At 42.8% G+C, this 27,846-nt stretch overlaps 1 protein-coding gene across 2 annotated transcripts; it reads right to left on the bottom strand.

Annotated features, from left to right (window-relative positions):
- Positions 1–497: 497 nt before the first annotated feature.
- On the bottom strand, positions 498–6,754 carry srsf4 (serine and arginine rich splicing factor 4). Of its 2 annotated transcripts, XM_082186923.1 has the most exons (7): positions 6,590–6,754; positions 5,375–5,517; positions 5,081–5,143; positions 3,584–3,696; positions 2,120–2,328; positions 1,849–1,914; positions 498–1,688 (listed from the first exon to the last, which is right to left on the bottom strand). In XM_082186923.1, the coding sequence occupies exons 1-7, from the start codon at positions 6,694–6,696 to the stop codon at positions 1,193–1,195; spliced, it is 1,197 nt and encodes a 398-aa protein (XP_082043049.1). In that variant the 5' UTR covers positions 6,697–6,754; the 3' UTR covers positions 498–1,192. The 2 variants fall into 2 exon arrangements, with proteins under 2 accessions (XP_082043049.1, XP_082043050.1); XM_082186924.1 differs by lacking the exon at positions 5,081–5,143 and having other exon boundaries at positions 6,590–6,753.
- Positions 6,755–27,846: the final 21,092 nt, after the last annotated feature.

Here is a 27,846-nt window from a genome sequence, read left to right as displayed (position 1 = left end):
TGACAAAAGAAAAAAAAGTTGTAACAATCATGAAAACAATTTTTTACAGTGTAGTTAATCATTGGATTCATACACTCAGCAATGAAAATTCTCTTCATTTATTCACCCTCGACCTATCATTTCAAACACATGTGGCCCAATTTCCTTTCCTCACTGGACAAATTCAGCTCTGATTTTTCATTCGCACTTACACATTCCCTCCTCAAAGCATCAGACTAGGTTTAAGGTCAATGATGACAAAATTATGTTAATATTATTGTTTTGAATCCACAACAAAGACTGAGATTAGAGAGAAACAGGGAAAATTAAGCTTTTTCTATACTGGTACTTGAACGGTTTTTCATTGTCATTGCATGGTAAAGTTCCACAACATCATATAGGTTTGAATTGACATTAAAGAGTCTATTTCCTTTAAACACTTTTTATACTTTTGACCAACAATATTAGGAAAACCCGCCACAAATCACCTTTGTAAATGAACTGAATGACACAAAGTATTGAGAGGCAGTTTTTTATTTTGTATGGAGAAATGTGTTGTAAAAAGACCATAAACTCTGCCCCATCTTAACAACATTTATGGAACATGTCTAAAGTATACAATCCAAAGGTTAGGACATCTACTGTGGGCTCAATTTTACTCAGTTTTTATGAATAAAATATATGCAAGCAGTTTTAAAATGAAAACACTACTAAAAATAATGCATAAGGTTAACAATACCAGAAAATACTGAACTGTGAATAAGCAAGCATTTTCCCTAATACCTATCTCATCTATTTGACAAAAGAAAGAAAAAAAAAAAAGAAAAAGAAAATTGTGGTTTGCTTCAAAGAATAGAAATGAAGGGCAGAACAACATTTAGACATCGACTGCAAAACATAATTTTCAGTCTTTTGTCATCTTATTTTCAAGAAATAACATCTAAAAACAAGATCGTTTTTCTTAATTTAACGTATTCAGACTTGTTTTCAGACAGGATACCTTGAATTAAGTTTATTTTCTAACCCCAACAGCAAATAATTCTCTCGTATTAAGCAAAAAAATAAAATTTAGTGACAAAAAAAAATCAGCGGGGTATTTAAAAAAACAAACATTAATTTAAGATACATCCTTGTTTTATAGATTTTAGTTAGACTGGAAAACAAGATGAAAAATACTGATTGAGAAAAATCTTCTTTTTTTTTTTAAGTGGACTTAGGAATGAGACCTTGAGTGGGATCGAGATCGAGAATACGATTTTGAGCGTGAATGTGAGCGAGATTTGGATCTGGATCTAGATTCCCTGCGCAGATCAGCATCTGGTGGCGTTTGTGATCTAGATCGAGAATGAGCTCTAGAACGGTGCACTCTTTCAGCCACTCTGCCTTCATCACTGCCCTTGGTTGCCTCCTGAGATTTAGACCCAGACTCCCTGGAGAGATCCCTGTTGTTACCCGATTTGGACCGAGATTTAGACCGAGATTTGGACCGAGATTTAGACCGAGATTTAGACCGAGATCTGGATCGAGAATAAGAGCGACCTCTCTTGTTCTCCCGTTTGCTCTTTTTGCTCTGGGGGCTGCAGCTCAAGCTATTATCCCTGGCACTTTCACCTCCCCTGCGAGCTCCATTACTGCTCTCCTCCATCCTACTGCTCCTGCCCTTTGTCTTCTTGCTGGTTGACCTGCTGCGTGATCGTGAGCCTGAAGGTCTGGAAAGGAGGGGCAACAAGAAAAGTGTAAGAAAAATATATCAAATAAATATATATTGACAAGACTGAAGCCACAGAACTTATTTTTATTATAGCAATTACTGCCCCCTAATGGACTCATCGAACATCAAACTGTGACAATTCACTTTCATTCGCCTACCTTGAGCGGCTACTGGTTCGACTGTGGCTTCGGCTCCTGCGAGACCTCCTGCTCCTGGATCGAGACCTGAAGGATGTGTGCAAGAAGCAATACACTTTACACATATTCACTGTGAACCTCTAAAGTAGCTTTTATTACAAGCAGTTAATTTAGCTAATCCTTTTTGACACCAAATTACATGACATTTATGCAAATGCAAAATCTAACTTAATTATCAGTTATAAGTCTCCCACATTTACAATATAATTCAATTATTAAAATTAATTTGCACCTGGAGGCACTGCGAGAATAGGAGCGTCTGCGTCTGGCACCAGGTCGGTCCTCGATGAGACGAATTTTCCTTCCATTGACCTCAGTGCCATCAAGTTTCTCCAGGGCTCTTTTCATGTCTGAGTACTGCCTGAACTCTATGACCCCTTCGTTCTTGCGGCCCTTATTAGTGTCTGCATACGTTACCTCACCAGCCTGACGCATGTAGTCCTGAAATGAATCAATGACACAGTGACTAGACAAAATCGTTGAACACGTTTACAGAACAGACTTTCAAAATTACAATTTCCAAAATGCCTAAAGTCGGAATGAAACTGAAGTTGTGATTGTCTTTTCTTCCCCATTACATTTCCATTATATTTATGCATTTATCCAAATCCACGTACAAAAGAGGAACAAAGCTTTCATCAAAGAGCCAACAATCCAACAGCCAGGTTTATTAGACAACTATATTAGGAAACCAGCTAGAGAATTTTTGTAAGTGCATTGGTTTAAGAGTGTGGGGGGTTAAGTGCTTGCGGAAGAGGTGTGTCTTCAGCTGCTGCTTGAAAGATGTGATGTTCTCAGCAGTTCGGGTGGAGGTTGGCAGCTCATTCCAACAGAGAGGGTGAAAGTTTTGGAGAGTGACTGTCTCGTTGTGAGGGAACCACAAGGTGTTGCTCATTAAGTGACCCGTTGTCTATCTAATACAGATTGGAACGTTGTGGTTTGCTATAGCTATGATCTTGTGAGTGACAGGTTGTCCTGCCTCATCAAACAAGAGATGTCTTTGCAAGAGGGAGGGGAAGTTATTCTATTCGATCAAAGATTAGAAGAGCACATTCATTTAATTTTGCACAGATAAATCACTTTAATAAATCCTGCAATATTTCATAAATTGTGATTTTGATTTCATGGTGATTTTAAAAGACATAATAGTTTGATATGTAGGGGCAAAATGTAACTTGGCTAGTGGCAGAGATATCTGATTTAAAATAATATTTTTTTGCTTTAAGGAAAAAGTGAGTGGTGCTTGCTTGTGCAATAACTCTCCACAACAAAGCTAATGTGTTTTGGGTGGTTGCTAAAAAAATTATTCTAAGGTGTTTAAATAGTTTTAGCATTTTGCTATGTAGTTGCTGGGGTGCTCCGAGTGGTTTCTAGAAAGTTACTTACTGTCGCAAGATATATATAAAAAAAAGCCCATCTTCATATCTCTGTATTACTCTGGTCTCTAGAATTTGCAATATTCTTGATTCAGGTCACTTTCGATGCAAGTCTGTGGATTTTAAATCCGTTTTATCATCTGCCAGGTGAAAATCTAAGTCTGATCACACTAAAAACTAACAGCACACCTCTCCTCAACAAGTGGAGTCATTCAGGTTTTTGAGTGAGGGGTTTGTTCAAATCCCTAAGCATAAGGAATAGTAACATTGGTTTTCGCCTTAGCAAACAAAAGACAACTAAAACTAGTGTGTTTCTGTACCTTCAGGTCCTGCCAGCTGCAGCGACTAGACAGATTTTCCACAATCAGCCTGTAATCCGTGCGTGTAGGTGGGCCGTACCTGTCCCCTCCTCCACGCCCATACCGATTATTACCTTCAAAATGACGAGAATAAGATGGATACAGTTCAGGATTGGTAAAAGACAATGGAGTGTCCACACAAGCCTTCAAGACTGTGTGGATTTCACACACAGAAACACAAAAAGATTAAACTTATAACATCGACAAAAATAAAAAACTAAAGTTTTATTTATGGTTTAAGAAACTGGATTTACTTCTAGTGTAATACATTACAAACTGAATTCTACCCTCTAACTTAAAGGGACATTTCACCCAAAAATGAATCTATCATTTATTCACCCATATGTCATCTGTGTAACACAAGAGAAGACATGCTGGAGATATGTCTATAAAGAATCTTGTTATATCAGTAGGGTCCAAAACTGGACAAATTGTTTGGACAAAAAAAAAGAAAGAAATAAAAGTGAATCATATTTCAAAATATCTTGTTTTCTGTACAAAAAAAGTCATACACGTATGGAATGACATATGGGTGAGTAAATTATGACAATCATTATTAGGTGAACTATCACTTTAATATAGATTTATTCTTCAAGAACTGAAAATATTCCACCAAATAACATACTTACGCTGTACTTAAATTTTAAAGATTATTTAACAGGGGAAAAGGAAAATGTGAAAATAAATAAAACCAAAACATATTACAGGCACCTAAAAGAGCTCAACCCACATCTCCTAAACCCAATGGTATCCTCACCACCCGGCTTAATGGGAAAAGCGGTCCTCATTCACATTGGCTCGCTTTAATGGTCTGCCCAGGGGCCCAGTTTGGTCAAAGAGCCACACGCATGGAAAGGGGGACACCATGGCCAGCAAAAGGGGCAGGCGGTCAGACTCTTTTAATGAAACATTGAGGGTTAAATTTCTAGCTTTGACATTATTTTGAATTAAAAAGTTATTTCATTTAGAAAATGAAAAGAACTCATTCAATTATATTGCAACAATAGATATCTGCATATAGTGAAGCAGAAATTACAATATTAAGAATTACTAAAAATGTTCAGGGTGATTCTTCATTTAGGGAAACTTACTTGAGGAGTACTTACTTACCTTTTTTTTTTTCTCTAAAAAGTGCACTATTTGTTATATTGCTTCAAGGACAGAAATATTCTCCCATCTGAAGAATCACCCATCAATAACATTGTAAAGATTACCATCCAAACAATTTTGCTCCCTACAAAGTTAAACAGTAACTACATATGATGTTACAGAAGAAATTAACAAACATACTATTTTCAGGCTTCTCATACAGAGACTGGGCACTCTCAAACATGCGGTTTCATTCTGTTTTTAGATCAAGTGAGTCAATATGAAGATGAAAAAACAAAAACAAATCAATGATGACATTAACATGCCTAAGGACAAGTGATTCACTGTTTTAAACCATCAATGTCTTACTCAACAGAGTTGTGGATGGAACTGTTGAGACCATGTCAGAGCCGATCTCCTTTACCTGAAGACCTGCGGTGACATTAATGGAAACATAAATTCTGGAAATACCTAATTCTGGTATAATGATTAAAAAAAATCATAATGGGCATGTTGAGCACCAAACTCTCCAGCTGAGAAGCCAGAAAAAAAGAAAAAAAAACAGTTTTTGCACAATCCAACATCTACCAAAAAAATTAGTTCATATGAAATAGAAATAGTGGTATATAGTATTCTAGAAGAGCAGATAAATGGATATCTTACTTCTCCCAGATCTGTTGCCTCCATCACGGCGCTGTCCTATGGTGTGCTCCACTATCACTCTCTTTCCACAAAGATCTTTGCCGTTCAAATCGTACACAGCATCATCTGCATCACGGGGGTCATCAAACTCTACAAAGCCATATCTAAAGAGATAGATGAGAGTTATGAGGGAAAATATGCATGTTAAATATGTACAAAAAAATGTATGAAAAAAGTTATCTAAGAATCAAATGAGCTTTTTCAGCTATTCCCTTGGTTACTCTTTGTTACCCTATATGGTCTAATTTAATGGTTAAAGTCATGAAATAGCTTGATGAGCAATTTTATGTTGTATCAACTTATTTCATCTTGAAACACGAAGTTTAGGCGGGACATATCAAAAGGTTCGTAAAGTTAGCTGTTTTTTGTTTTGTTTGTTTTGTCTTTAACACAGTCAATTTAGCCATTAATTAAATCCGTGGACTGCGATTTCCTTCGATTTACGTATTTTTATAAATAAATAAATAATATATAAAACATATGAGCATATTTGAGCAAGGTTCAAAAGCATATGAACCCAAAGTCTTACATATAGACAAAATTAAATATCACCTATACAAAAAGCAGTGTCAAAAAAGAGAGACGTGCAAGAGAAAAAGAAAATGTGCGTTTAAACTCCACACGTTTTGTCAAATCTGATGATCCTGCAACTCGAAGGAGTTTCAATTGACGTTTTTAACTAAATTCCTCACTCAAATTGTTGGTTATATATATATATATATATATATATATATATATATATATATATATATATATATATATATATATATCCAAAATATAAGCATTTTCACGAGGACATCAGACCCTGCTGTACCTGTATAATAAAATAAATAAATATCAACTACAGTTCTTTTTTAGTGAATGGAACAAAAAAAAAAAAAAAAGAAGACAAAATGAAGAATTCAGTCGAGGCCACCCTGGAAACAATGGGGGTTAGCAATAGCATGGTGTGCTAAAACAGCAAAAAAAAATATTAAAAATGACCGATTAACAGCCGAAAATATTTCCAAATATTTTCTAATGCGTAATTAATTAGTAATTCTGCTAATGAATTCATAATATAGCTCTCTTTTAAATCACAAGGAGCAGAAGAACAAACAGTTTATCCTTCTTAATGACTCAATCGCTGTTCCGGCTGCACATTTAATTTGCTTGTATAAAGAGAATATTACTTACCCATTTTTCAGGTCCACTTCCAGTATCTTCCCATAGCCTTTAAAAAACCTTTCAACGTCTTTCTCTCTGGCGCGATAGCTCAATTTTCCCACGTAAACTCGAGACATTTTCCCGGTGCAGTAGCTAAGCGTGCAAAACCAGCAACAACATATGTGAGATTTAAAATAAGGGACACGCATTCATGTTTTCCAAAATAAAAGTTCTAAAGACTAGTCAAAATAAGGGACCCGGTGTTTTCCAAAATAAAAGTCATGAAGCCTGTAGTCAAAATTGTTGCAGTTGTGAAGATTTTCAACCAACATACGTTATTGCTTACTTTTCTCGCTACCGACCTTTAAGTAGTATTAACTTTAAGACATGTAAATGAAGTTTCACATTTCGTAAGTTTCACAGACAAAAACACGTACTTTGTCATATTAAGAACACTAGAGAAGATTCACATATTATAGTATCAATTTTATATCACTTGTAGGCCTAAACTATATTTTTTTATGATTGTATTCAACCCATAGCCCTGTTGAGCAAGGTCACCACAAGCTATTGATAGGTAAAGGAATAGCTATCAGTAGCTCACAGTGACCTTGCTCAACAGGGCTATGGCGGGTTGAGTAATGCCAGAGTTATGCTTCAAGTTTTAAACAATTAATAAAAATCGCATTCATTTTTAATACACTGAATTTGTTATCTTGTGCATACTATAAATCTATTGCATTAATATAATATCTGTGTAAAACAGTTCAAAATAGAACTGTAAAGAAGATTGAAAACTGATTTGCACACGACACCTCTTGTATTAGACTAGCCTACAGAAAATTGCATTCATATTTGAGACATCTTTGTTGTATTGAATTGATTGTCTTGTGCATACTATCCATTGCATTAATGTAACAATATTCTTTGTAAAAACATTCAACAACTTATCATTTATTAAGACATCAGTGAATGGTCACTCTCAAAAAGTCTGACACAATGGCCAGCTACTCTTCATGACGGTCACAGTCAACGTCGTTCGTCTGTGACTGAGAGAGTGCATTGGCACTCACACCAATTTCAGAGAGCAAGTTCAGCACATCCTTCCTTTTTGCTTCTTTCACTGTGCTTTCATTGGGAAGCTGACTTGACTTGAAGTTTGCCCACTTCTTTCCTCTCTTGCGTCGTGTGAGAACAAGCAACAGCCGACATTTTTCCTCCTCCCGAGTGGAGTAAGGGGAGGCTGCAGACCTGGAGCCGGTAGATCTACGCCCCTAGCAGTTTTACGCCCCTGGCAGTTTTACGCCCCTGCTGTTCCTGATGCGTCCAGTAGGGGGAGGCTGTACATTGACACGAATTGATTGAGGTATAATAAATAATCCGCTAAAGTTATTGTTGTTTAGCAATGATGCAACATTTATTATTTATAAACGAATAGCTTGATAGAGCTAGGTAGTTATCAATTCATTTCTTTATATCAATGGATAGGTCTATCATTTATTTCGAGAGACAAAAAGTTCTGGACGGTCAGGTTGATGTTCTGTCTGGCTTAAATTTATAAGTTATAGCTTACCACGTGTAAGTTTAGCTGCCCCTAGTCTTCTCTACTCACTTTCAAAATTAATTTTCTTTTGTTGCCCGTCTTTATCTTGCCTCTTCTGGTAAGACTCCTTTACTTTCTGGTTTGAGTTGTTTCTTATAAAATGAGATGATCTAACTATCTAATTTATATCTAAATATAAATTTTTCTTAAAATAGCGTACTGATCTGGATTAAAATGTAGGCTGTGTGCACTTAAAGTGGGATTTATCACACTCTGTCTTTGCCAAGTAACTTGCATGATGCATCCCATAAAGGTGTGTGTTTGCTTTAGCTATGGAAATCTCTCTCTCTCTCTTTCTCTCTCTCTCTCTCTCTCTCTCTCTCTCTCTCTCTCTCTCTCTCTCTCTCTCTCTCTCTCTCTCGAAACTTTTATAAACTATAAACACCCATCTCTTTTTTAACTGCATTCCAAACCAATAGCTTCTCTAGTAAATAAATGACTTACAGAGACATACAAGGACATGTTTTTAATGTCATTTTTTACATTTTCTCTGCACAGTCCATCATCAGTGGCCAAAAGAAATCAAAGTGTCTTGACACTTTTTCCAAAAGTGTTCCACCAACAAGTACCTGTGCCGTTGTACTTTGAAGATCAGGAGCAAATTGATGCAATCCACACTCATCTGACATAAATTCTGGCACACACACACACACACACACACACACACACACACACACACACACACACACACACACACACACACACACACACACACACACACACACACACACACACACACACACACACACACACACACACACACACACACACACACACACACACACACACACACACACACACACACACACACACACACACACACACACACACACACACACACACACACACACACACACACACACACACTGTGACTAGATCAAATTCACCATGGATGTCCTTTTTATATTTTTTTAAAGTTTAGCTTTTTTTTAAATGAAATACACACATGAAATGCAAATTAAAAAGGCAGTTTGTGTTCTCGTAACACTTTCTTTTATGTGGTCTGTGACTCATGGGGTCAGTGATTCTGCTGGGTCTCCAATAAGTATTATAGTTTATCTCAGTTGCTTTGGTGCATTTCTCAGATCACACCTGAAATCACATCATCTTTCACTTGTGCACATCATAAAAGCAATTTCTCATTTTATACAAATTGCAAATGCTTTGGTACATTCATGCAATTCATAATGTACAACTGTCTGCTGTTTCCTACATTATCAACTCTTTATGTCATGTTGATCAAAATATAGGCCTATTATGCTATTTCTCTGTTGAATTGTCATACTCAAAACATCTAGGCATTAGTTCCTTGCATAAGTCATTAAATGCAAAATGGCTGACCAGTTGTCATAAACTGTTAAGCATGTTTTCAATACATTTCTATTACACTTTATTTTGTAAATGTGTCCTGAACTGATGAATTGCGGAGGTGTATTTAGAATTTCACTAATGAAGGAAAAAATGAATTGATATAATGAATAATGATGAAATGTACAAAAGCAACTGTGATAAAAAATTAAGGATTCAGGAATTTTATACAAAATTTAACAGTGAGTCCTGCTGCTTTTGAATTTGACAAAATCAAATTCACCATGGAGGTCCTTTTTACATTTGTTTGTTTAATTAAATTTTATTTTTTTATCAGTGAGCAGAAGCACTTTGACAGGAGGATAGAAAAACAGTTAAAGCAGAGTGGCAAGCCATAGGGGAGTCATCATAATTCATAAATGGTGTTGATAAATAATGTTTTTGTGAACAAAAATATTGTCTCTTTCTTATAAATGGCCCTTGGAATTTTAGAAAAGGGATAAATTGTGTTTGTCTTCATAAAATGCTATGTAGGACACTGTTTTGTAGCTGTATGATGACTAAGTGAATATACAGCAGATATTTAATCGAGAATCCACATGATTACACGGTGCTGTATGTCTAATGGGCTAAATATGTTTAATATCTAATTGTAACTTTATATAAATTCACAACAACATATTTCACTCAGTCTCCTGTATAAAAACATACAGTGAATATTCTATTATTATTAATTAGTATTATTATTATTACTATTTATTCAATATTAATGTATTCAATATTCAATTAACTATTCTATAGTAGGTCATATATCATTACTTGTCATCTGATCCAACTATGTGTGTTATTTTTTAATTCATGAAAACAAATAGTCTTCTGTATAGGCTGAGTGAAGCCCAACCTAATATCTAGAGATTTTTTAATCCATAGTGCAGTGCAGATTTATACTAAAACGTTTAATATTTAAATTAACAAAAACCACAAATTCGGGCAAAATCTATGAACTGGACGGTTATTATTGTGTACGTTTTGAGCATCGATTTAATGGTGTTATTTCGCAGCATATCCCCCTACTGGACGCATCAGGAACAGCAGGGGCGTAAAACTGCCAGGGGCGTAAAACTGCTAGGGGCGTAGATCTACCGGCTCCAGGTCTGCAGCCTCCCCATATAGCCCGAGTGTCTCATCTTCTTAAAGCGTAACTCTCGCCAAAATGCAACCTACCCATATAGTAGGGTAGGGTCTTTTTGTGAATCTACCCGATTTTGATGTTTTACGTTATCCACCGCAGAAACCACCACAGCCACAGGTGCCGTCAAAATTATTCATTTTTTTGTTTGTTTGTTGATCGAAAAGTACAAAGTTTATAAAGTACTTATAAAGTACAAAGTTTATAAGAACTAGGAAGCCTGTTGTATTTAAAGCGCCGCCCTTACTGCTTACATTTATAATGCGTGGAATGGTGCGCTGTGATTGGTTGAGCGGATGTATCGCATTCTGCTGAGAAGGGAGACATGGCGTTTTGTCTATGGTTTTGTCGCGGTTTGGAAAGAAAGGGAGAAAACATGACAGAATAACACGGCGGATATCATACAAATTTACTTTTCAATACCGACCAGACCAGATACAATACTGATATTTGCAGTAACTCAATTTTTTTTATTTATTTTTTATTGCGTTTTGGAACTAAACTCTTCAATAATGATCAACACTTTATTTTGCAACACAGTAATGGGACAAAAAAGGTTCTCTTACGAGAGGTTCTTTCGTATTGCATAAGTAGCTTACGCTGCGGGAAAAGTCATCTTTCTCGAGATATGAAGCCAAAAAATTATCCTTAATTTTTATAATCTTGTCAACGCAGTGCAGCAGCATGCAGACCTAGAGCAGGCTATCTAGCGTGCTCATTGACTGCCCTGCCGCAAGTGCAGCAGCCTACCAGTGAGCCTGGCGTGACGTCACGCCCAATGGGGGCGCTCAGCGCCCCCACGCATTACGGCCCATAAGAAGGGGCGTGGCTTAGCTTATAAAAGGAGGCTTGGTGGCTGCTTGCTCAGATTTTTGTCTCTTCAGCGAAGCTTTCCGCATCGCTGGACTCTGAGGAAGCCGCCGTCGAATCAAGCGACCTGCAAGCCGAGGATTCGCCTGAGGAAGCCGACCGTCTTCGCCGCCTTCAGCATCCCTGCCTGCTTCGCTATCCGGCGATTATATCCTTTCATTGCATTACTTTAAAATGCCTTGCATTTCCTGCAAAGCTCCGCTCAGCGACAGAGACCGCCACATTATCTGCGCTCTATGCCTGGGTCCGGACCACGCAGCCATCGCCCTCTCTTCGGGCGGCTGCAAACTGTGCGAAGAACTACCGATGTCGATCCTGCGGGCTCGAGTCGCCTTGTTCGATGCCCCCGCTGTCTCTCCGTCTGCCTCCACCGGGCCGCGTAAGAAGAAACGCCGCTCTCAGAGGCCACCGGAACCTGCAGCAGTAGCTGAGCGCTCGCCGGAGCCCCTCCCGCGAGCCTCGCTATCTCCTTCTCCTCCCCTCCTTCCCGACGCGCAGCGGCCGGCCTTTGCCCGCACTGCCGTCGCCTCAGAGGATGAAGGGGACCACGCTGCTATCGCAGACAGCTGCTCTATCCTTGCCTCGGACAGCGAGGAGTGGTCGGGTTCCCACCGCTCCTCATCCTCAACACAGGAGTCTAGCCGGTCCCGCTCCAGTGTCGACGCGGAACTTCTCCGCCTCCTCACCAAAGCGGTCGACCAATTGGGACTCGACTGGTCCCCACCGAAGGCGCCCGCGCCCAACAGGCTCGACGGGTGTTTTCTGCCTAGCCGCCGCCAAGCGCCTGCCTCTAGGTCAGCACCCTTCCTGCCCGAGCTCCACGCTGAGCTCTCTAAGTAGTGGAAAGCCCCGTTCTCCGCTAGATTCCGCTCTCCGGCCTCTTCGACTCTCTCCCAAGTGGACGGAGCCGCCGAGAAGGGATATACGCAAATTCCCCCGGTTGAGGAAGCTGTGGCAACGCACCTTTGCCCGCCATCCGCCAGATGGCGCTCAAAGTCTGCCCTGCCGTCCAAGGCCTGCAGGACCACATCAGCCCTCGTCGGCCGCGCCTTTGCTGCCGCCGGCCAGGCCGCTTCCGCCCCCGCACTCCATGGCTGTGCTTCAGATTCTCCAGGCCGATCTCCTCCGCGAGCTGGACGAGAAAGGCCCGGATCCAGATGCATTGACGGACCTGCGCAGCGCGACGGACCTCTCGCTTCACGCCACTAAGTCCGCTGCACAAGCCATCGGAAGATCTATGGCCTCGCTCACCGTCACCGAAAGGCACCTTTGGTTGACGCTGGCGGATATGAGCGAATCCGAGCGCTCCGTTTTCCTCAACGCCCCGCTCTCTCCCTCCGGTCTTTTTGGCCCAGCGGTCAGCGGGATCGTGGAGCGTTTCTCGGAGGTACAGAAGGCGTCGCAGGCTATGAACCTCTTCCTGCCCCGCCGCTCGAGCTCCTCTGCAGGCCGCTCTCAGCAGCCTCCTGCACGCAGCTCGTCACAGCGCTCTGCTCAGCCTCCGTCTTCGCAGCGACGCCAGGGCGGCCGCCCTAGATCGCGCTCAGCCAGCCGCTACAGACCGCCTCCCCCCCGGGGACCCCGGCCCAAGATAGCGCTGAAACCTGAGCCCGCGAAGTCCTCCTAGCAGCCGCAAGGAGGAAAAGATGGCTGAGTCCCGCCGCGGCCGGACCGCCATCAAAGCGCCCAGCTCTGTCAGTCCCCTTAGAAAAGGCTACTGCAGCAGCTTACATCGCAGCCAACGAGCCAGTAACACAACTCGCTCGCCTGCACACAAACGCTGTTTTCACGGCGACCCAGAGAAATCTCAGAAAGAGTATTGTTTCGGGTTTCCCGGCTCACGCCGAATGTGTCATGACTGTAGAATATGTGCCCACACCCCTGTGTTCACCACTACACACAAACACGATCTCCCCGGTAACGCTCACAGAGCGCACTCTCATAAAGCGGGCACGCGCCGCTCGAGTGCTAAGTGTAGAGAATGTGCCCACAATTCTGTGCCCACACCTACCCACTGCCCGCTCTGTCACACAGTTATCCCGGGACGCAGATCCTCTAAAGCTCCCAAACACTGGCGCGCGCGCCGCCCCATCTTCTCTGATACAGGTTCCCCATCCCGCGCAGCGCGGCAATCCGAACCCAGAGACCATTCGACCCCTAGCAATGCGTGCGAAAACATGGCAAGCTATCCAGGGCGTGTCAGAATGGGTGCTGAATACTATAATGCACGGCTATTCGCTTCAATTCGCTCGCCGTCCACCGCGCTTTTTAGCACGGACCGAGACGAGAGTGAACAAAGAAGTGCCGCATCTGCTTCAGGCAGAAATAGCAAAGCTGCTGCACAAGGGGGCTATAGAACAGGTGCATCCTTCTCTGAGCGAGTCGGGCTTTTACAGCCTTTATTTCCTCGTACCCAAGAAGGACGGAGCGCTAAGACCTATTTTAGATCTGAGACATTTGAACAAAGCTCTCATGAGACGGCCGTTCAAAATGATTACAACCAGGCAAATTCTCGCGCAAATTCGCCCGGGAGACTGGTTTATCTCTCTCGATCTGAAGGACGCATATTTTCAGATCCAGATAACACCCTGTCACAGGCCATTCTTGAGATTCGCCTTCGACGGTCGGGTTTATCAGTACACCGTCCTGCCGTTCAGTCTATCTTTGGCACCCCGTACATTTACGAAGTGCATGGACGCGGCTCTCTCTCCCCTGAGAAGACAGGGGATGTGGATACTGAACTATCTGGACGATTGGCTAATTCTGGCGCAGTCAGAGACAGAGCTTTTGTCTCACAGAACAGTGCTTCTCAGCCATCTGGAAAGCTTGGGTCTCTCAGTCAACTGGACCAAGAGCTCATTACTGCCCCGTCAGTCAATTTCCTTTCTCGGGATAGAACTGGACTCGGTGGCTATGATGGCCAGATTGTCAGAGCAGCGCGCGCGCCGCATTCGACATCTCACCGTGTCTTTCCAGACGGGCAGTCAGGCTCCGCTGAGGACATTCCAGCGAATCCTGGGGCATATGGCTTCAGCTGCAGCGGTGCTCCAGCTGGGCTTACTGCGCATGCGCCCGCTTCAACGCTGGCTGAAAGCGCGAGTGCCTCACCGAGCCTGGACTGCCGGCAGCTTACGAGTCAGGGTGAATCAGGGCTGTGTTTCAGCCCTCCAGCCCTGGCTGGCAGCCGAATGGTATCGCACAGGAGTGACGATGGGTGTTGTCTCGCACCGGAAAGTTGTCTCGACAGACGCGTCCAACCTAGGTTGGGGAGCGCTCTTCGAGGGCAGACCGGTCTTTGGCCTTTGGTCAGACCAGGAGAGTCGCCTTCATATAAACTGTCTAGAGATGCTGGCGGTCGAGAACGCGCTCAAGCACTTCCTCCCATACCTACAGGGTCACCATGTACTAGTCCGTACGGACAACACGTCAGTGGTGGCCTATGTGAACCATCAAGGCGGTGTCAGATCCAAAAGGCTCTGCACCCTAGCGGAACGCCTCCTTGTGTGGGCTCAGCACTCACTGCGCTCGCTGAGAGCCGCGCACGTGCCGGGTCGCCTGAACGAGGGTCCAGACAGACTGTCCAGGGACAACGTTCCCCCGGGGGAGTGGTCTTTGCATCCCCAATCAGTCCAGTCACTGTGGCGCCGTTTCGGCAGAGCGAAAGTCGACCTCTTTGCGTCAAAAGACAACGTGCACTGCCCAAGGTTCTTTTCAAAGAGCGAGGACGCTATACGCTTTTCCCCCGGTCTCTCTGTTGCCACAAGTCATCAGGAGAATCAGGGAAGCGCGCCACACGGTGCTCCTCATAGCCCCGTATTGGGAGAATCAGACATGGTTCCCGGAATGAATACGGCTGGCAGACACAGCTCCCTGGCCGATACCGGCGAGAAGAGACCTTCTCTCTCAAGCCCGCGGCTCGATCTTGCATCCTCATCCAGAGCGCTGGTCTCTGCATGCTTGGACTCTCAACGGATACCCGTTGACTTGCCAACAGGGGTTGTGAACACGATCACACAGTCTAGAGCTCCCTCTACGAGACGGCTCTACGCGTCTAAATGGTCTGTGTTTAATAAATGGTGCACCGCCAAAGGGCTGGATCCACAAGCATGTGGGGTGTCGCGTGTGCTTTGTTTCCTCCAAGAGCTGCTGGACTTGGGCAGGTCCCCATCCACGCTCAAAGTGTATGTTGCGGCCATCTCAGCTTTCGCCGACTCGGCGCTGGGCCGCGCATTAGGGAGAAACGAATGCATCATCCGCTTCCTGAGAGGAGCTAGGAGGATGAACCCCCCGCGACCCCCTTCGGTTCCTATTTGGGATCTTTCCCTGGTCTTAGAGGCCATGAAAGCGCATCCCTTTGAACCCATGGAAACTGTGGATATGAAATACCTCACGCTCAAAACCGTTTTTCTGATAGCTCTGTCTTCAGTCAAACGTGTGGGTGACCTTCATGCGTTATCAGTTAACGCCTCATGCCTGGAGTTCGGACCTAATGACTCTAAAGTCATTCTCAGACCAAGGCATGGTTACGTCCCCAAAGTTTTGGACACACCCTTCAGAGCACAGGTCATTTCTCTCTCAGCTTTGCCGGCAACCGGCAGCGAGGTTGACAGTAACCTCCTTTGCCCTGTCAGAGCACTGAGAAATTACATTATGTGCTCCGCCGCCGCCAGGCGCTCGGAGCAGCTTTTCGTTTCGTTTGGTGGGCGCACTAAGGGTCTCGCCGCCTCGAAACACAGTCTGTCCAGATTGATAGTGGACGCTATCGCAGCTGCTTATGCGTCTAAAGACCTGAAGTGCCCACTGGGCATCAGAGCCCACTCTACTAGAGGCATGGCCTCGTCGTGGGCTTGGTCTAGCGGAATTTCCATTCATGACATTTGTACGGTGGCGGGCTGGGCCTCCCCCTCTACATTTGTTAGATTTTACAATCTGGAAGTTCCCGCCCTGCAGGCTAAACTTTTATCAGTCTAAATCTCGCGTAGGCCGGCCCACTTCTGTGCGCGGGCTACTGCTGTTGATTTAGCTCTCCTGGTTGAGCTGTACCATACAAGGGTTTGTCAGTCAGACCGGCCGCGCCGCTCTGTACGCCCTATTGTGTGCTTATGTACTTGCGCTAGCCATCATATTGGCCGCCTGGCTCACACTCTTTGTGTTCCCCGGACTTCCCTGGGACTCATTCAGTGGATGCTGGGCGCGCACGGCGTTGAAAAGGGAGTTCCCGCAGCGTAAGCTACTTACGCAATACGAGAGAACCTCTTGTAAGAGAACGTATCGGTTACCTAACGTAACCTCTGTTCTCTCTAGAAGAGGGAACGAGTATTGCGTAACCTGCCGTGCTCGCGCCACAAGCTCATTCGCTTCAAGCGACAAAAACCAGAGAAAGCAGCCACCGAGCCTCCTTTTATAAGCTAAGCCACGCCCCTTCTTACAGGCCGTGACGCGTGGGGGCGCTGAGCGCCCCCATTGGGCGTGACGTCACGCCAGGCTCACTGGTAGGCTGCTGCAGTTGCGGCAGGGCAGCCAATGAGCACGCTAGATAGCCTGCTCTAGGTCTGCATGCTGCTGCACTGCGTTGACAAGATTATAAAAATGAAGGATAATTTTATGGCTTCATATCTCGAGAAAGATGACTTTTCCCGCAGCGTAAGCTACTTACGCAATACGAGAGAACCTCTTCTAGAGAGAACAGAGGTTACGTTAGGTAACCAATACGTTTTCTGGTTCTTCTTTGAAGTGGTCAAAACTGCACACTGAGGACATCTGCTGTTTATTTGATTTAAAAAAAAGTTTGTGGAAAAACCTAGTTATGGTTTTGGCCTATAGGCTATCTAAAAGAGAGGTGCAGGTATGATGACCCAGAAGAATAATGCACCTCTCTACTGACCAGATGCAGCTTGTTCTTCTCTGCAGAGAACAAGATTTTATAGTCCCTGTGAAATCAAAATTGAAGTTTTGGGGGTTTTAGTATGAATATGTTAGCCATACTGTTATAAGCTGTGCTCCAAAACAATGACAAAATTCACATTTAGAAGATATAAGCATTCAAAACGTACAGTCTCTCACTTCTGCTAATATGGATCAATAGGCTTGTTTGAGAAGAGCAAAATCTGCACAGAACCGACTACCGGTGATCAGCGCGAGATGCATGCCGGTTAGAAATGTGTCCGAGTTCGGTCCGCCTTGCTCTTATGTCATGCTGGCGTTTGTCAAAAATCTCTTTTTTTGAGGGCAGGAAAATTTGAGGGGTGGCAACATATGGCAGACGTATATATACTGAATTTAATCACAGTTTGATGAGAAATAGTATGCACACACTTACAAAAGGGCACAGGCTGCCATTTACAAACTCATACAGACAAACTTAATCTCATGCAATCAATGTCTTGCATTTGAGGTTTCATGTGAAACAGTTCATATTAGGAATAAGTGACCATACAATGTGATCTCACTTAATAGGAGATAGAAGTATATGATAGAAGTTAGGGGCATTATCACAGGAAAGGCATTAAGGTAAGACACAGGTGATGAGTGGCAGATGTGTGAGAGGGGAAGCAAACAGTTTTTGACTGTGTCAGAGAGGCAGCGTTGCAGGCAGCATTTGTACAAGAAGAAACTATACAAAAAAAAACTTACCCATGAAGATCTATGGACTGAGCTGTACTAAAGTGAGCATAAATACACTGTGGAAATAAATGGGTCACGGCACTCAAACAAGGTACTGGACATCGCTTTTATTGTTTACTCAGAACACACATTCTCCCCATTTGTCCCTCAGTAACTTGACTTTTTTTTTTTTTGACAGATGAGGTCTTTACTGAAAAAGTGATGAGAAATACTAACAGTACAGTATATACAATATTCACAGCAGTTAAGACGACATGAAAGGGACATTTCATTCATGTAAATACGAGCTGCTGTATCAAAAAATCAACAAAAAGGCTCACAGAGTTACAAAGGGTATCAAAATCTCCACAAACCTGAAAAGAAGTCACATAAAAATATATTTAGCTCCCAGTCTGAAAAAGTACAAAAACATTTTGTGAGTAGGTTCATACAGGCCATTTCTGGACAGTTTTATACTGTATATACAAAAGAAGAAACATTATAAAACAACAACAATAACAACATGTTCAGCAGGATTTACACCATTTACACCAGTGTCACATTTTAAACTTTGTTTCTCACACTTTTGGTTTTCTTAAAGGTTCTCAGTTGCCAAAACAAAGATATAAACAGAGAAAATTAAAGTACAAATTCTGTTGAGATCATCATTTTAAAAGCTTTGTAAAGGCTCACCAGTGAGCATAACATGAAGTTGTCATGCCTATAACAGCTGAATGTGGCGATTTCCATGTTGCTCAGCAAAACGCTTCACACATGTATCTAGATCTAATGCCCTTGTGCGTTTTGATTCAATGCTGAGTACAGCCAAACTCGATAGTCTCTTTTCTGTCATAGTTGACCGCAAATAAGTCTTTATGAGCCTAAGAGATGAAAAACTTTGTTCACAGGATGCACTGCTCACATGTAAAACAACCGCTATTTTACACAACCTGAACAACTCATAAAACATCCTGGTATGGGTCCAAAAACTGAGTGAACTCCATTAGAGTGGTAGGACTCTCCTTCCCCCCCCTTTGTCTGTCTAGTACTCTCCTCGTCTGATGTAACTCGTTTTTGAGATCCTCAATATTTGAATCATAAGCTTCAGCCAATAACAGAACAGCCTCCTCTCTCAAAAAAGTTGGACTTGGGGGATTTAGTGCCTGGACATCCTGCATAATGTTACAATTTGTGTCAGAAAATCTTCTTCCTATTTCTCCAATCATGTTATCCAGAACTGGATAGTACACAGAGACACAAAAAGTGTGTTTGCTATCTGGAACTACATGTTGTCCCAAGGTGCAGTGGATGACAGTATCCTGAAGCACCTTTGCTGTCTGTGTTGGCCTCTTTGGTTTTCGCTGAGTTGTATCAATGTTACTTCGTTGACATAAATCAAGTGTTTCACTCCACATTTCCTCAAAAGAGGCTTGACTACGGTACTGGACCAGTGTCTCTTTAAAGGGATACTTCACCTCTGGAAAGATGAATGTATATTTAAAATAGGTAATTTATGTAGAAGAAATGTGAAATTATTTTTGAATTTGGAGCTTTCTAGACTGAGAAAAGCCAGAAAATGTATTTTTGGCTTATGTGGATGAAAGACAACAACTCCCAGAATGCACTTGCTTCGCTGCCCTAGGAGGCCACTCCCAAGCCACGCCTACCGTAAGAGAGCGCAGTTGAAAACAACAAGGCTAGGCTACTAGTGAGTCTCCGTGATGAGTTTGCCCGGGATTTCGAGATCGCCCAAAATGTCCGGGATTCGGCTTTTGCGTTTTACAGTCGCCATTCATTATGTTTACTGTGGCGAGCAGGATGAGGCTGAGGGCCGCGGGAGAACGGCGCGAGGCCGGTGGCGTGATTACTGAGACGCACCGGTCTCGTATCTCTCACGGAGGAGCGGGAATTTTCTTAGCAATGTTAAAACGCACATCAACCGATCACTTGTTTAGCGTTCATGTAAACACTACATTCCGATTCACCAATCGGAATGAATTCAGTTAGATTGAAACAAAAGGTGAGCATGTAAACAATGAATGGCGACTGCAGAAAGCAAAAACTGAATCCCGGACATTTTGGGCGATCTCGACGGCCGGACATGTCCGGGAAAAAGAGTATGGTAACCCCTACTACTCAGCTTTCTCCTACTACTCAGCTTTCTCCACAGAACAAGAGCCTTCTAGCTTAGCTTCCAAAGAAAGACGGCTGACACTGTGTACATTCTGTGAGTGAGATCCCACCTCCTATGGGCGGGTTGAAAACATGCGGGACAGCCCCTACTACTGGCTGTTGTCTTTAGCCTCTGGCCAAAAAATCCTCCGATGACGCAAAATGCCGATTTTTGCGTCATCGGAGGATTTTTTCCAGACAAAAAATACATAAATCTCTCATCTCAGGGGGATATGAGGGTCGAAAGCACGGTCATTCGAAAATACTACAGGTTTTCTACTAATACAAAGCTTAATGCTAAATCCTGAAGTATCCCTTTAAGTGCTTCAATAAGTTCAACAGCCTTAGCATAGTGCACTGTTTCAGACTGGAACATGTCTGATAAAAACTTGGAGTCACTCAGGACCTTTCTGAACAGAACAAGAGATCCAGCAAAATTCTGATCAATTTGAGCCAATATCCCTCTTGCTTCTACAGCTCTTTGTGGATGGTTCTCAGATGCAATCTCTTAAAGCACCTGTACTATTGCAGGCAACCTGTCCATAACATTGTGGCATGCTATGTGCCTACAGGCCCAACGTGTATCACTTAGCTGTTGGAGTTCCCTTGGTGCACCATCAAACATCTCCCGCTGCACTTCCAGCCATTTGTTATGTACATAAGACCCAGACCTGAATACATACAGTCGTTCCAATAATGAGAAGAAGTTTCCTGCATCTGCCACACTTTTTACAGCGTCTACTATAACTAAGTTCAAGCAGTGTGCACTACAGTGAACATAAGGCATGTTTGGCTACTTCTTTTATTTTTGCTTGAACACCTGCATGTGCCCCGCGCATCACTGCTGCGCCATCGTAGCCCTGGCCTACAAGGTTTTTCTTGTACTCCAGCCCATGCTTCTCAAGGAAGAATATAATCTTGTCACTTAAGGCGGCAGCATCCAGGTGTTCTGCCACTTCAAACTCCGGAAAGCTTTCATGAACCACACTGTTTTTTCTGAACATCTTTAGTTTCATCAACAATAACTGAAAACTGCATGCTCGTTTTAACTTCCTGGATGATTTCTTCTTTGACCATTGCAGCCAAGCACTCAAGTATTTCATTCTGTATTGCTTTACTCGTGTATTTTGCATTTTTAGCTTGTTGTTCAAGTCTTTTTTTAATGATGGGGTTATGGTTACCCAGCAGGTCTAACATAGACAGAAAAACACCTTTTTTTTCTGAGTCGAGAGACTCCCTGTGACCCCGCTGTGCTATGTTTTCTGTGGCTGTTAGAACAAAAATTTCAGCTAATGTATTAATTATTGATTTTCAGCCACCTGCTTCTTTTTTTGCTGATCCATTAGTCCAAACTGTTCTTATGCAGTTTGGTATATACACTGCCTCTGTTAGAGGCTGTGTATAATTTACGATGGACATCTACGTCTATAAATATATAATAATTTCGTGAATATTTAATATTCTGTGTAAGTTTTATTTAACTGCCGCTATTATGTAAGTTCCTATGTGAGGACTTTTATTTTGACGCGTTGCTCAAGCGCACTCAAGAATCGCTTTCCAAGTCGAATCTTAAGCTCCATAAGATAGCTTCAAACAGTGTCAAAGTGATGCAAGCTTTCCCACCAGAAGACTTGGCTTCTGGCCTCCAATATAACAATTTTGGAAATGAGATTTGGCCCACTCAAAGAAGTCTGGGTTTATACTGGGACATAAAGACAGATACCTTCACCTTCAAAGTTGCAACTAACGACCAGCCCTACACTCACCACGGAGAGCTCTCCACCGTGAACAGCATCTTCGACCCTTTGGGCTAGAGGTGGGCGATACTCCAAATTTCGGTATCGATCCGATACCAAGTAAATACAGGGTCAGTATCGCCGATATCGATACCGATACCAATACTTTTTCGTTTTAAAAGCATGCACTTGAACTTATGCACTTTCCTGTGCTAGAGCAGTGTGTCATGATTTATGAGGTGAATGCATCATTAATATGCTAAATCTGAATACGTTTTCATGACTACTAAATATTTTGTGATTTGTGCTCTCAACTCGCCTGTAATTATTAGTCAGTGACTTTTACAAAACTACCCTAATTATAGTAAAAGTACTATTGTACACTAGCCTACTGTTTAAAAGTTTGGGGTCTGTAAGATTTTTTATTCTCTTCTGCATTTATTTGATCAAAAATACAGTAAAAACTGTAATATTACAATTTAACATAGGCTATCTGTTTTCTATGTCATACTAAACTGTAATTTATTCAAGTGATCAAAGCTGAATTTTCGGCATCATTACTCCAGTCATGATGATAATTCATTTTAATATGCTGATTTACAGCTCAGGAAACATTTCTTATTATTATCAATGTTGAAAACAGTTTCATATTTTTTGTGGAAACCATGATGCAGAATTGTTTGATGAACAAAGTTGAAAGAACAGCATTTATGAAGTAGTTTTTTTTAACAGTGAAAAACCCTTGACTGTCACTTTTGATCAATTGAATGCATTGATCCTTGTTGAATAAAAATATTAATTTCATTAAAAAAATCTTACTGACGTCAACATTTTGAACCGTTATATACACTTTTGCTTTGTTTATTAAAAAAAAATACCCGATTGTTTCTCTGTCATCTAAGCAAGGCTTTGTTTCCCAGAGCTCAGCGAAGCACCAGCATCGAACGCTCTGTGATTGATTGGTTTCGTCTTGTATCCAGATGACTAGGAGAAAAAGTTCTAGCCTACACAATTGTCCGCTAACATTTGCTTATTTTTCCACTTAGAAGCTTATTTTACGCACTGAATTGCGTGCTAAATTAATAAAAATTACTGGTAAAAAAAAAACACACATTTGGATCGATATTTTTATGTGAGGATCGATCCTTTTCGATACCACGTCAGTATCGATATATCGATACTCAAGGATCGATCTGCCCACCTCTACTTTGGGCTTGGTGACACCAGTGACGATCCAAGGCAGAGCGCTAGTACGTGAGTTGGCTAAAGAGGTGCATGACTGGGACACAGCCCTTCCTGAAGAGAAAAGAAACAAGAGGGAAGAATGGAGAACCTTACTTCAAAAGCTAAGTAACATTCACATCACACGCACATACCTACGTCATTCACTCTCTAACACTTCATACACAGAGTTGTGTGTCTTTTCAGATGCCTCGAACTGGGCCATAGGGGCAGTGGCTCTGACTGATGAAGGCGAGGCCAAAGTAGGATTTATGCTGGGCAAAGCAAAGCTATCACCTCGTCCTGAGCCTTCCATCCCTCGCCTAGAGTTGTGTGGAGCGGTGCTGGCTGTAGAGATGGCTGAACATATCCTTGATGAATTAGACTACAAGCCGAATGCTATGAAATTCTATTGTGACAGCAAAGTAGTCCTGGGATATATCTACAATGAGTCCAGACGCTTCTTCGTTTATGTGCACAATAGTGTTCAACAGATACGCCAGTCGACTTCTCCAAATCAGTGGAATTATGTGCCTACGGATCAGAATCCAGCTGATCTAGCGACGAGATCTGTGGTTGCATCACAGCTTAATGACACTATATGGTTCACAGGACCCAGCTTTCTCTACAAACTGTCCCAAGCGCAAGAATGTGAGTTCTTTGAACTGGTGAATTCTAAGGCGGATGCAGAAATCAGACCTTGTGTGACCAGCTTCGTTACTCAAATTGTCAGAAGCCACTTCTCAGAACGGTTTCAACGCTTTTCAACCTGGGAATCTTTGCTAAGAGCCGTTTCCTTTCTGATTCATTAAGCACCTTCTCACACATCAAGTTCCATCAGCACATCACATGCGTGCAAAGGATGGCATCAGTGCAGCGAAATACGCACTCCTGAAGAGCAGACAACTGCAAAGAGACTAATTCTTCTACATGTCCAGAAAGACCTATATCCAGAGGAGTATGCTGCTCTACAGAGGAACGAACAAGTTTTCTGTTCAAGTGGCCAGCGTAAATCTCGACCCCTACATCTCGATCTTTTGAGGGTTGGTGTATGTCTGAGGCACCGTCCACACTACTGCGTTTTCGTTTAAAAACTGAGACCTTTTGCTACGTTTGCACCTCCCGTCCACACTAAAATGGCAAAAACGGAGACCCAAAATGGAGAAGTTTAGAAACGCTGCCGACCCGTTTTTCGTTTTGAATCTCCGGAGGGCGTTTTAGTCTGGACGGGTCAAAACGGAGGACTTTATAAACGATGACGTAGTAGAGGCTCACGCTCGGCTCTATGATTGGGTGTCATCAGTCATGGCGTATATCTTTGCTAGCAGCTGTTGTGCAAGTAAATTCTGCATTTTACAATGCTATAACTGCCTACATGCGCCGGAGGCAAGCTATTATTCGAGCGATCTGTGACAATTCTCGTGTGGAGCGGCGGTATCGACCGTACATGGAGCGTCGGTTTTGGGTTAACCCGGGAAGAACCAGCGCATGGTGGGATAATTTTATCAATGAAGTTGTGTTTACACCGGCACGCGCATGCCCAGTGTTAATGAATGGTCACGTGAACCGCGTTTTCAGTCGTTTTAATGTGGACGGAGATCAATTCTAATACGCAGCTAAAACGCTGGTGTGGACGGAGATCGTATTCGTTTTAATTCTCCGTTTCTAAACTAAAACGCAGTATTGTGGACGGGGCCTGAGACACTCTTCTCTTGAATCAGAGGGGAAGAATCCAATCATCCTCCCAAAGCAAAGTCATGTTGCCAAACTGTTGGTGAGTTACTACCATTCCAAAGTGCACCATCAAGGCCAACAGATTACGGAGGGAGCAATTAGATCGGCTGGCTTGTGGATTGTTGGAGGGAAAAGACTGATAAACTCCATTCTTCATCATTGTGTGACATGCCTCAGACTCAGAGGAAAGCAGGAAGTCCAGAAAATAGGACAGATCTACCTCCTGAGCGCCTCAGTACATCTCCTCCATTTACCTACGTGGGGTTAGATGTTTTTGGTCCATGGACAGTGGTCACTCAATGCACCAGAGGTGGGGTAGCTGAAAACAAAAGGTGGGCTATACTCTTCACGTGTATGAGTATACGAGCAGTACACATAGCAGTTATAGAATCCATGAACACTGCCAGTTGCATCAACGCTCTGCGACATTTTTTTGCTGTAAGGGGACCAGCAAAACAGCTCAGATCGGACAGAGGAACCAACTTTGTCAGAGCTAGCCAGGAATTGGGCATGCAGCCAACAAAATGAGAACCAGACTAGTCTTCTGAAATACCTCCATGAGAATGGCTGTACGTGGGAATTCAATCCTCCACACGCTTCCCACATGGGGGGAGCGTGGGAACGCATGATCGGCGTGAGCCGCAGAATTCTAGACGCAATGCTGTTTCAGAAGAAACATGCTCACTTGACTCATGAGGTACTTTGCACTCTGATGGCAGAGGTGTCCGCAATCATAAACGCTAGACCTCTGGTTCCCGTCTCTTCGGATCCCTATTCTCCATGCCGTACTCACTCCAGCAATGCTCCTTACCAAAAAGCCTGGAGTACCTGTCCCAATTGAGAACTGCATTGAAAAGGATCTCCTAAGATGTCAGTGGAGACAAGTACAAGCATTGGCCAACGAGTTCTGGAGCCGATGGCGAAAAGAATACATCAGTACACTCCAACCTCGACGCAAGTGGCACGAAACTCACCGAAACTTGCACATTGGAGATGTTGTGTTGTTGAAACAAGCTCAGTTCCCAAGGAATGACTGGCCTTTGGGCTTAATCACATCCGTCTTCCCGAGCAGTAACGGAAAGGTCCGCAAGATAGAAGTTAAAACAACCTCAGGTGGTAATGTGAAAACATTCTTACGACCTATTTCTGATGTGATCTTACTCCTAGCTAAAGAGGACTATGTAACGGAAGGCAGGTCACCCGGCCTGCGTGTTGATTAAATTACTGAAATTACCCCGTGATCAAACCCCCTCTCTAGTATGGGACCTAATCAACTTACTGGAATCCTCATTTACAAACCCCTCTATTGTCTTAAGACTCCGACGCGCAGAACGTGCAGACCGATTGGCGCCTACTATCGGCATAAATCATTGATCCCTGATCCAAAAGACCCTAATCTATCCCTGAGTAAACACACAACCTTCTGTTCGACTGTTTCGGCCAAGATTTGTGAACAGCAAAACGCCAGTCGGACTGGAGATGCTATTACCCCTGGGGATTCTCCACAGCACCTAACATCTCACAAACAAACCACGAACTGTTTAACAGATGTTCGACCAAAAGCCCATTGATTGTAACACGCACATACATACATACATACTGATTCCCCCTTGAGGGGGGAGGACGCGAGGTCACCCAGCGGACACAGCCGCGTGAACTGGAAATGACTTTACGCACACGCACAAAACACAGGCATCCTATCATACCCGACCACGGGTGCTCAAAATGATATTTTTAAATGTTTAAAATGTATTTATTGAGGTGTTCCATGGTCTCCATACCCAAAATACTATCTATATAAGCTTTATTGGTATGTAATCAATTTGATGTGCGTGTAATCACGAGAAATCATGTATCTTTGTGTTATTGGCTCACAGAATTATCATTCGCGGTATTGTTTTGTTCCAAAGAACCCAACGGTGTTGAATCTTTAACACAAAATATCAGAGGATGCATTCTTTCATTAATACCAGTTTTATAAATGTTCATGAAAAACGTAAGGAGGTGGCCACAATCGTCCTTCCAGACGATTGGGTCACGCATGTGAGAAGGCGTGACTTTATCCTCTTCAAAACACGGCGCCATATCTCTCGATCCTCGCAGTTCGCCAGAGAGAGAGAGACCCGCCTCCTTCCTTCTTCCAAGAAACCTTCGTTTGCTTTTTATTTCGTTTTTATTCTAAGTCTTTCTTTTCTTGATAGTTTATCTCAGTTTGATCATTTCCTTACAAACCAACGAAACCAACTTAAGGCTAAATCATCTTTGGCTAAGTTGACGAACGCTCTGAGTTACCATCGCAACGAACTCCGCCTTGACGACGCATCAGACCACGTGTTCCAGGCTCCTTTTGTCCACAACAGACGCACAAACGAGGGCCAATAGGCAAAACAAGTAAAGTAACGATACATTTCTTAAATTCGCAATCCGAAAGAAATGCTGTTTAAGTTGTCTAAGAATTACTAGAAACTGTTGGGGTCTCGGTGTGAAGGAATGTTTTAAACTGTCTTTGCCTTTCTCTAATTCTCTCACTCATTCTTTACACACACACTTACACTCACACACACACCCGCACGCTCACACACACACATACACGCACGAGTTGCTTAGACAAACACACGCACGTGCTCCCAAACCCACACATCCCCTTACACGCTACCATCTTACACACACACCAAAAACTCTCTCACTTTTCTCTCTCTCATTTTTCTCTCTCTCTCATCTTCTCTTTCCCTCTCATAAACTCTATTTTATTTTATTTTATTTCTTATTGCGATCGTTTATATTGTTTGTTTGTTATGCATATTTACTCCTGCGTGATTGAAATAGTACATGTAATCTTTAGCTTGTGTAA

This window comes from Leuciscus leuciscus (assembly GCF_965113295.1).
Source record: "Leuciscus leuciscus genome assembly, chromosome: 12".
Lineage (NCBI taxonomy): Eukaryota > Metazoa > Chordata > Actinopteri > Cypriniformes > Leuciscidae > Leuciscus > Leuciscus leuciscus.
Note: the sequence above shows the minus strand (reverse complement) of the source record. Positions and strands in the feature narration are given on the sequence as shown.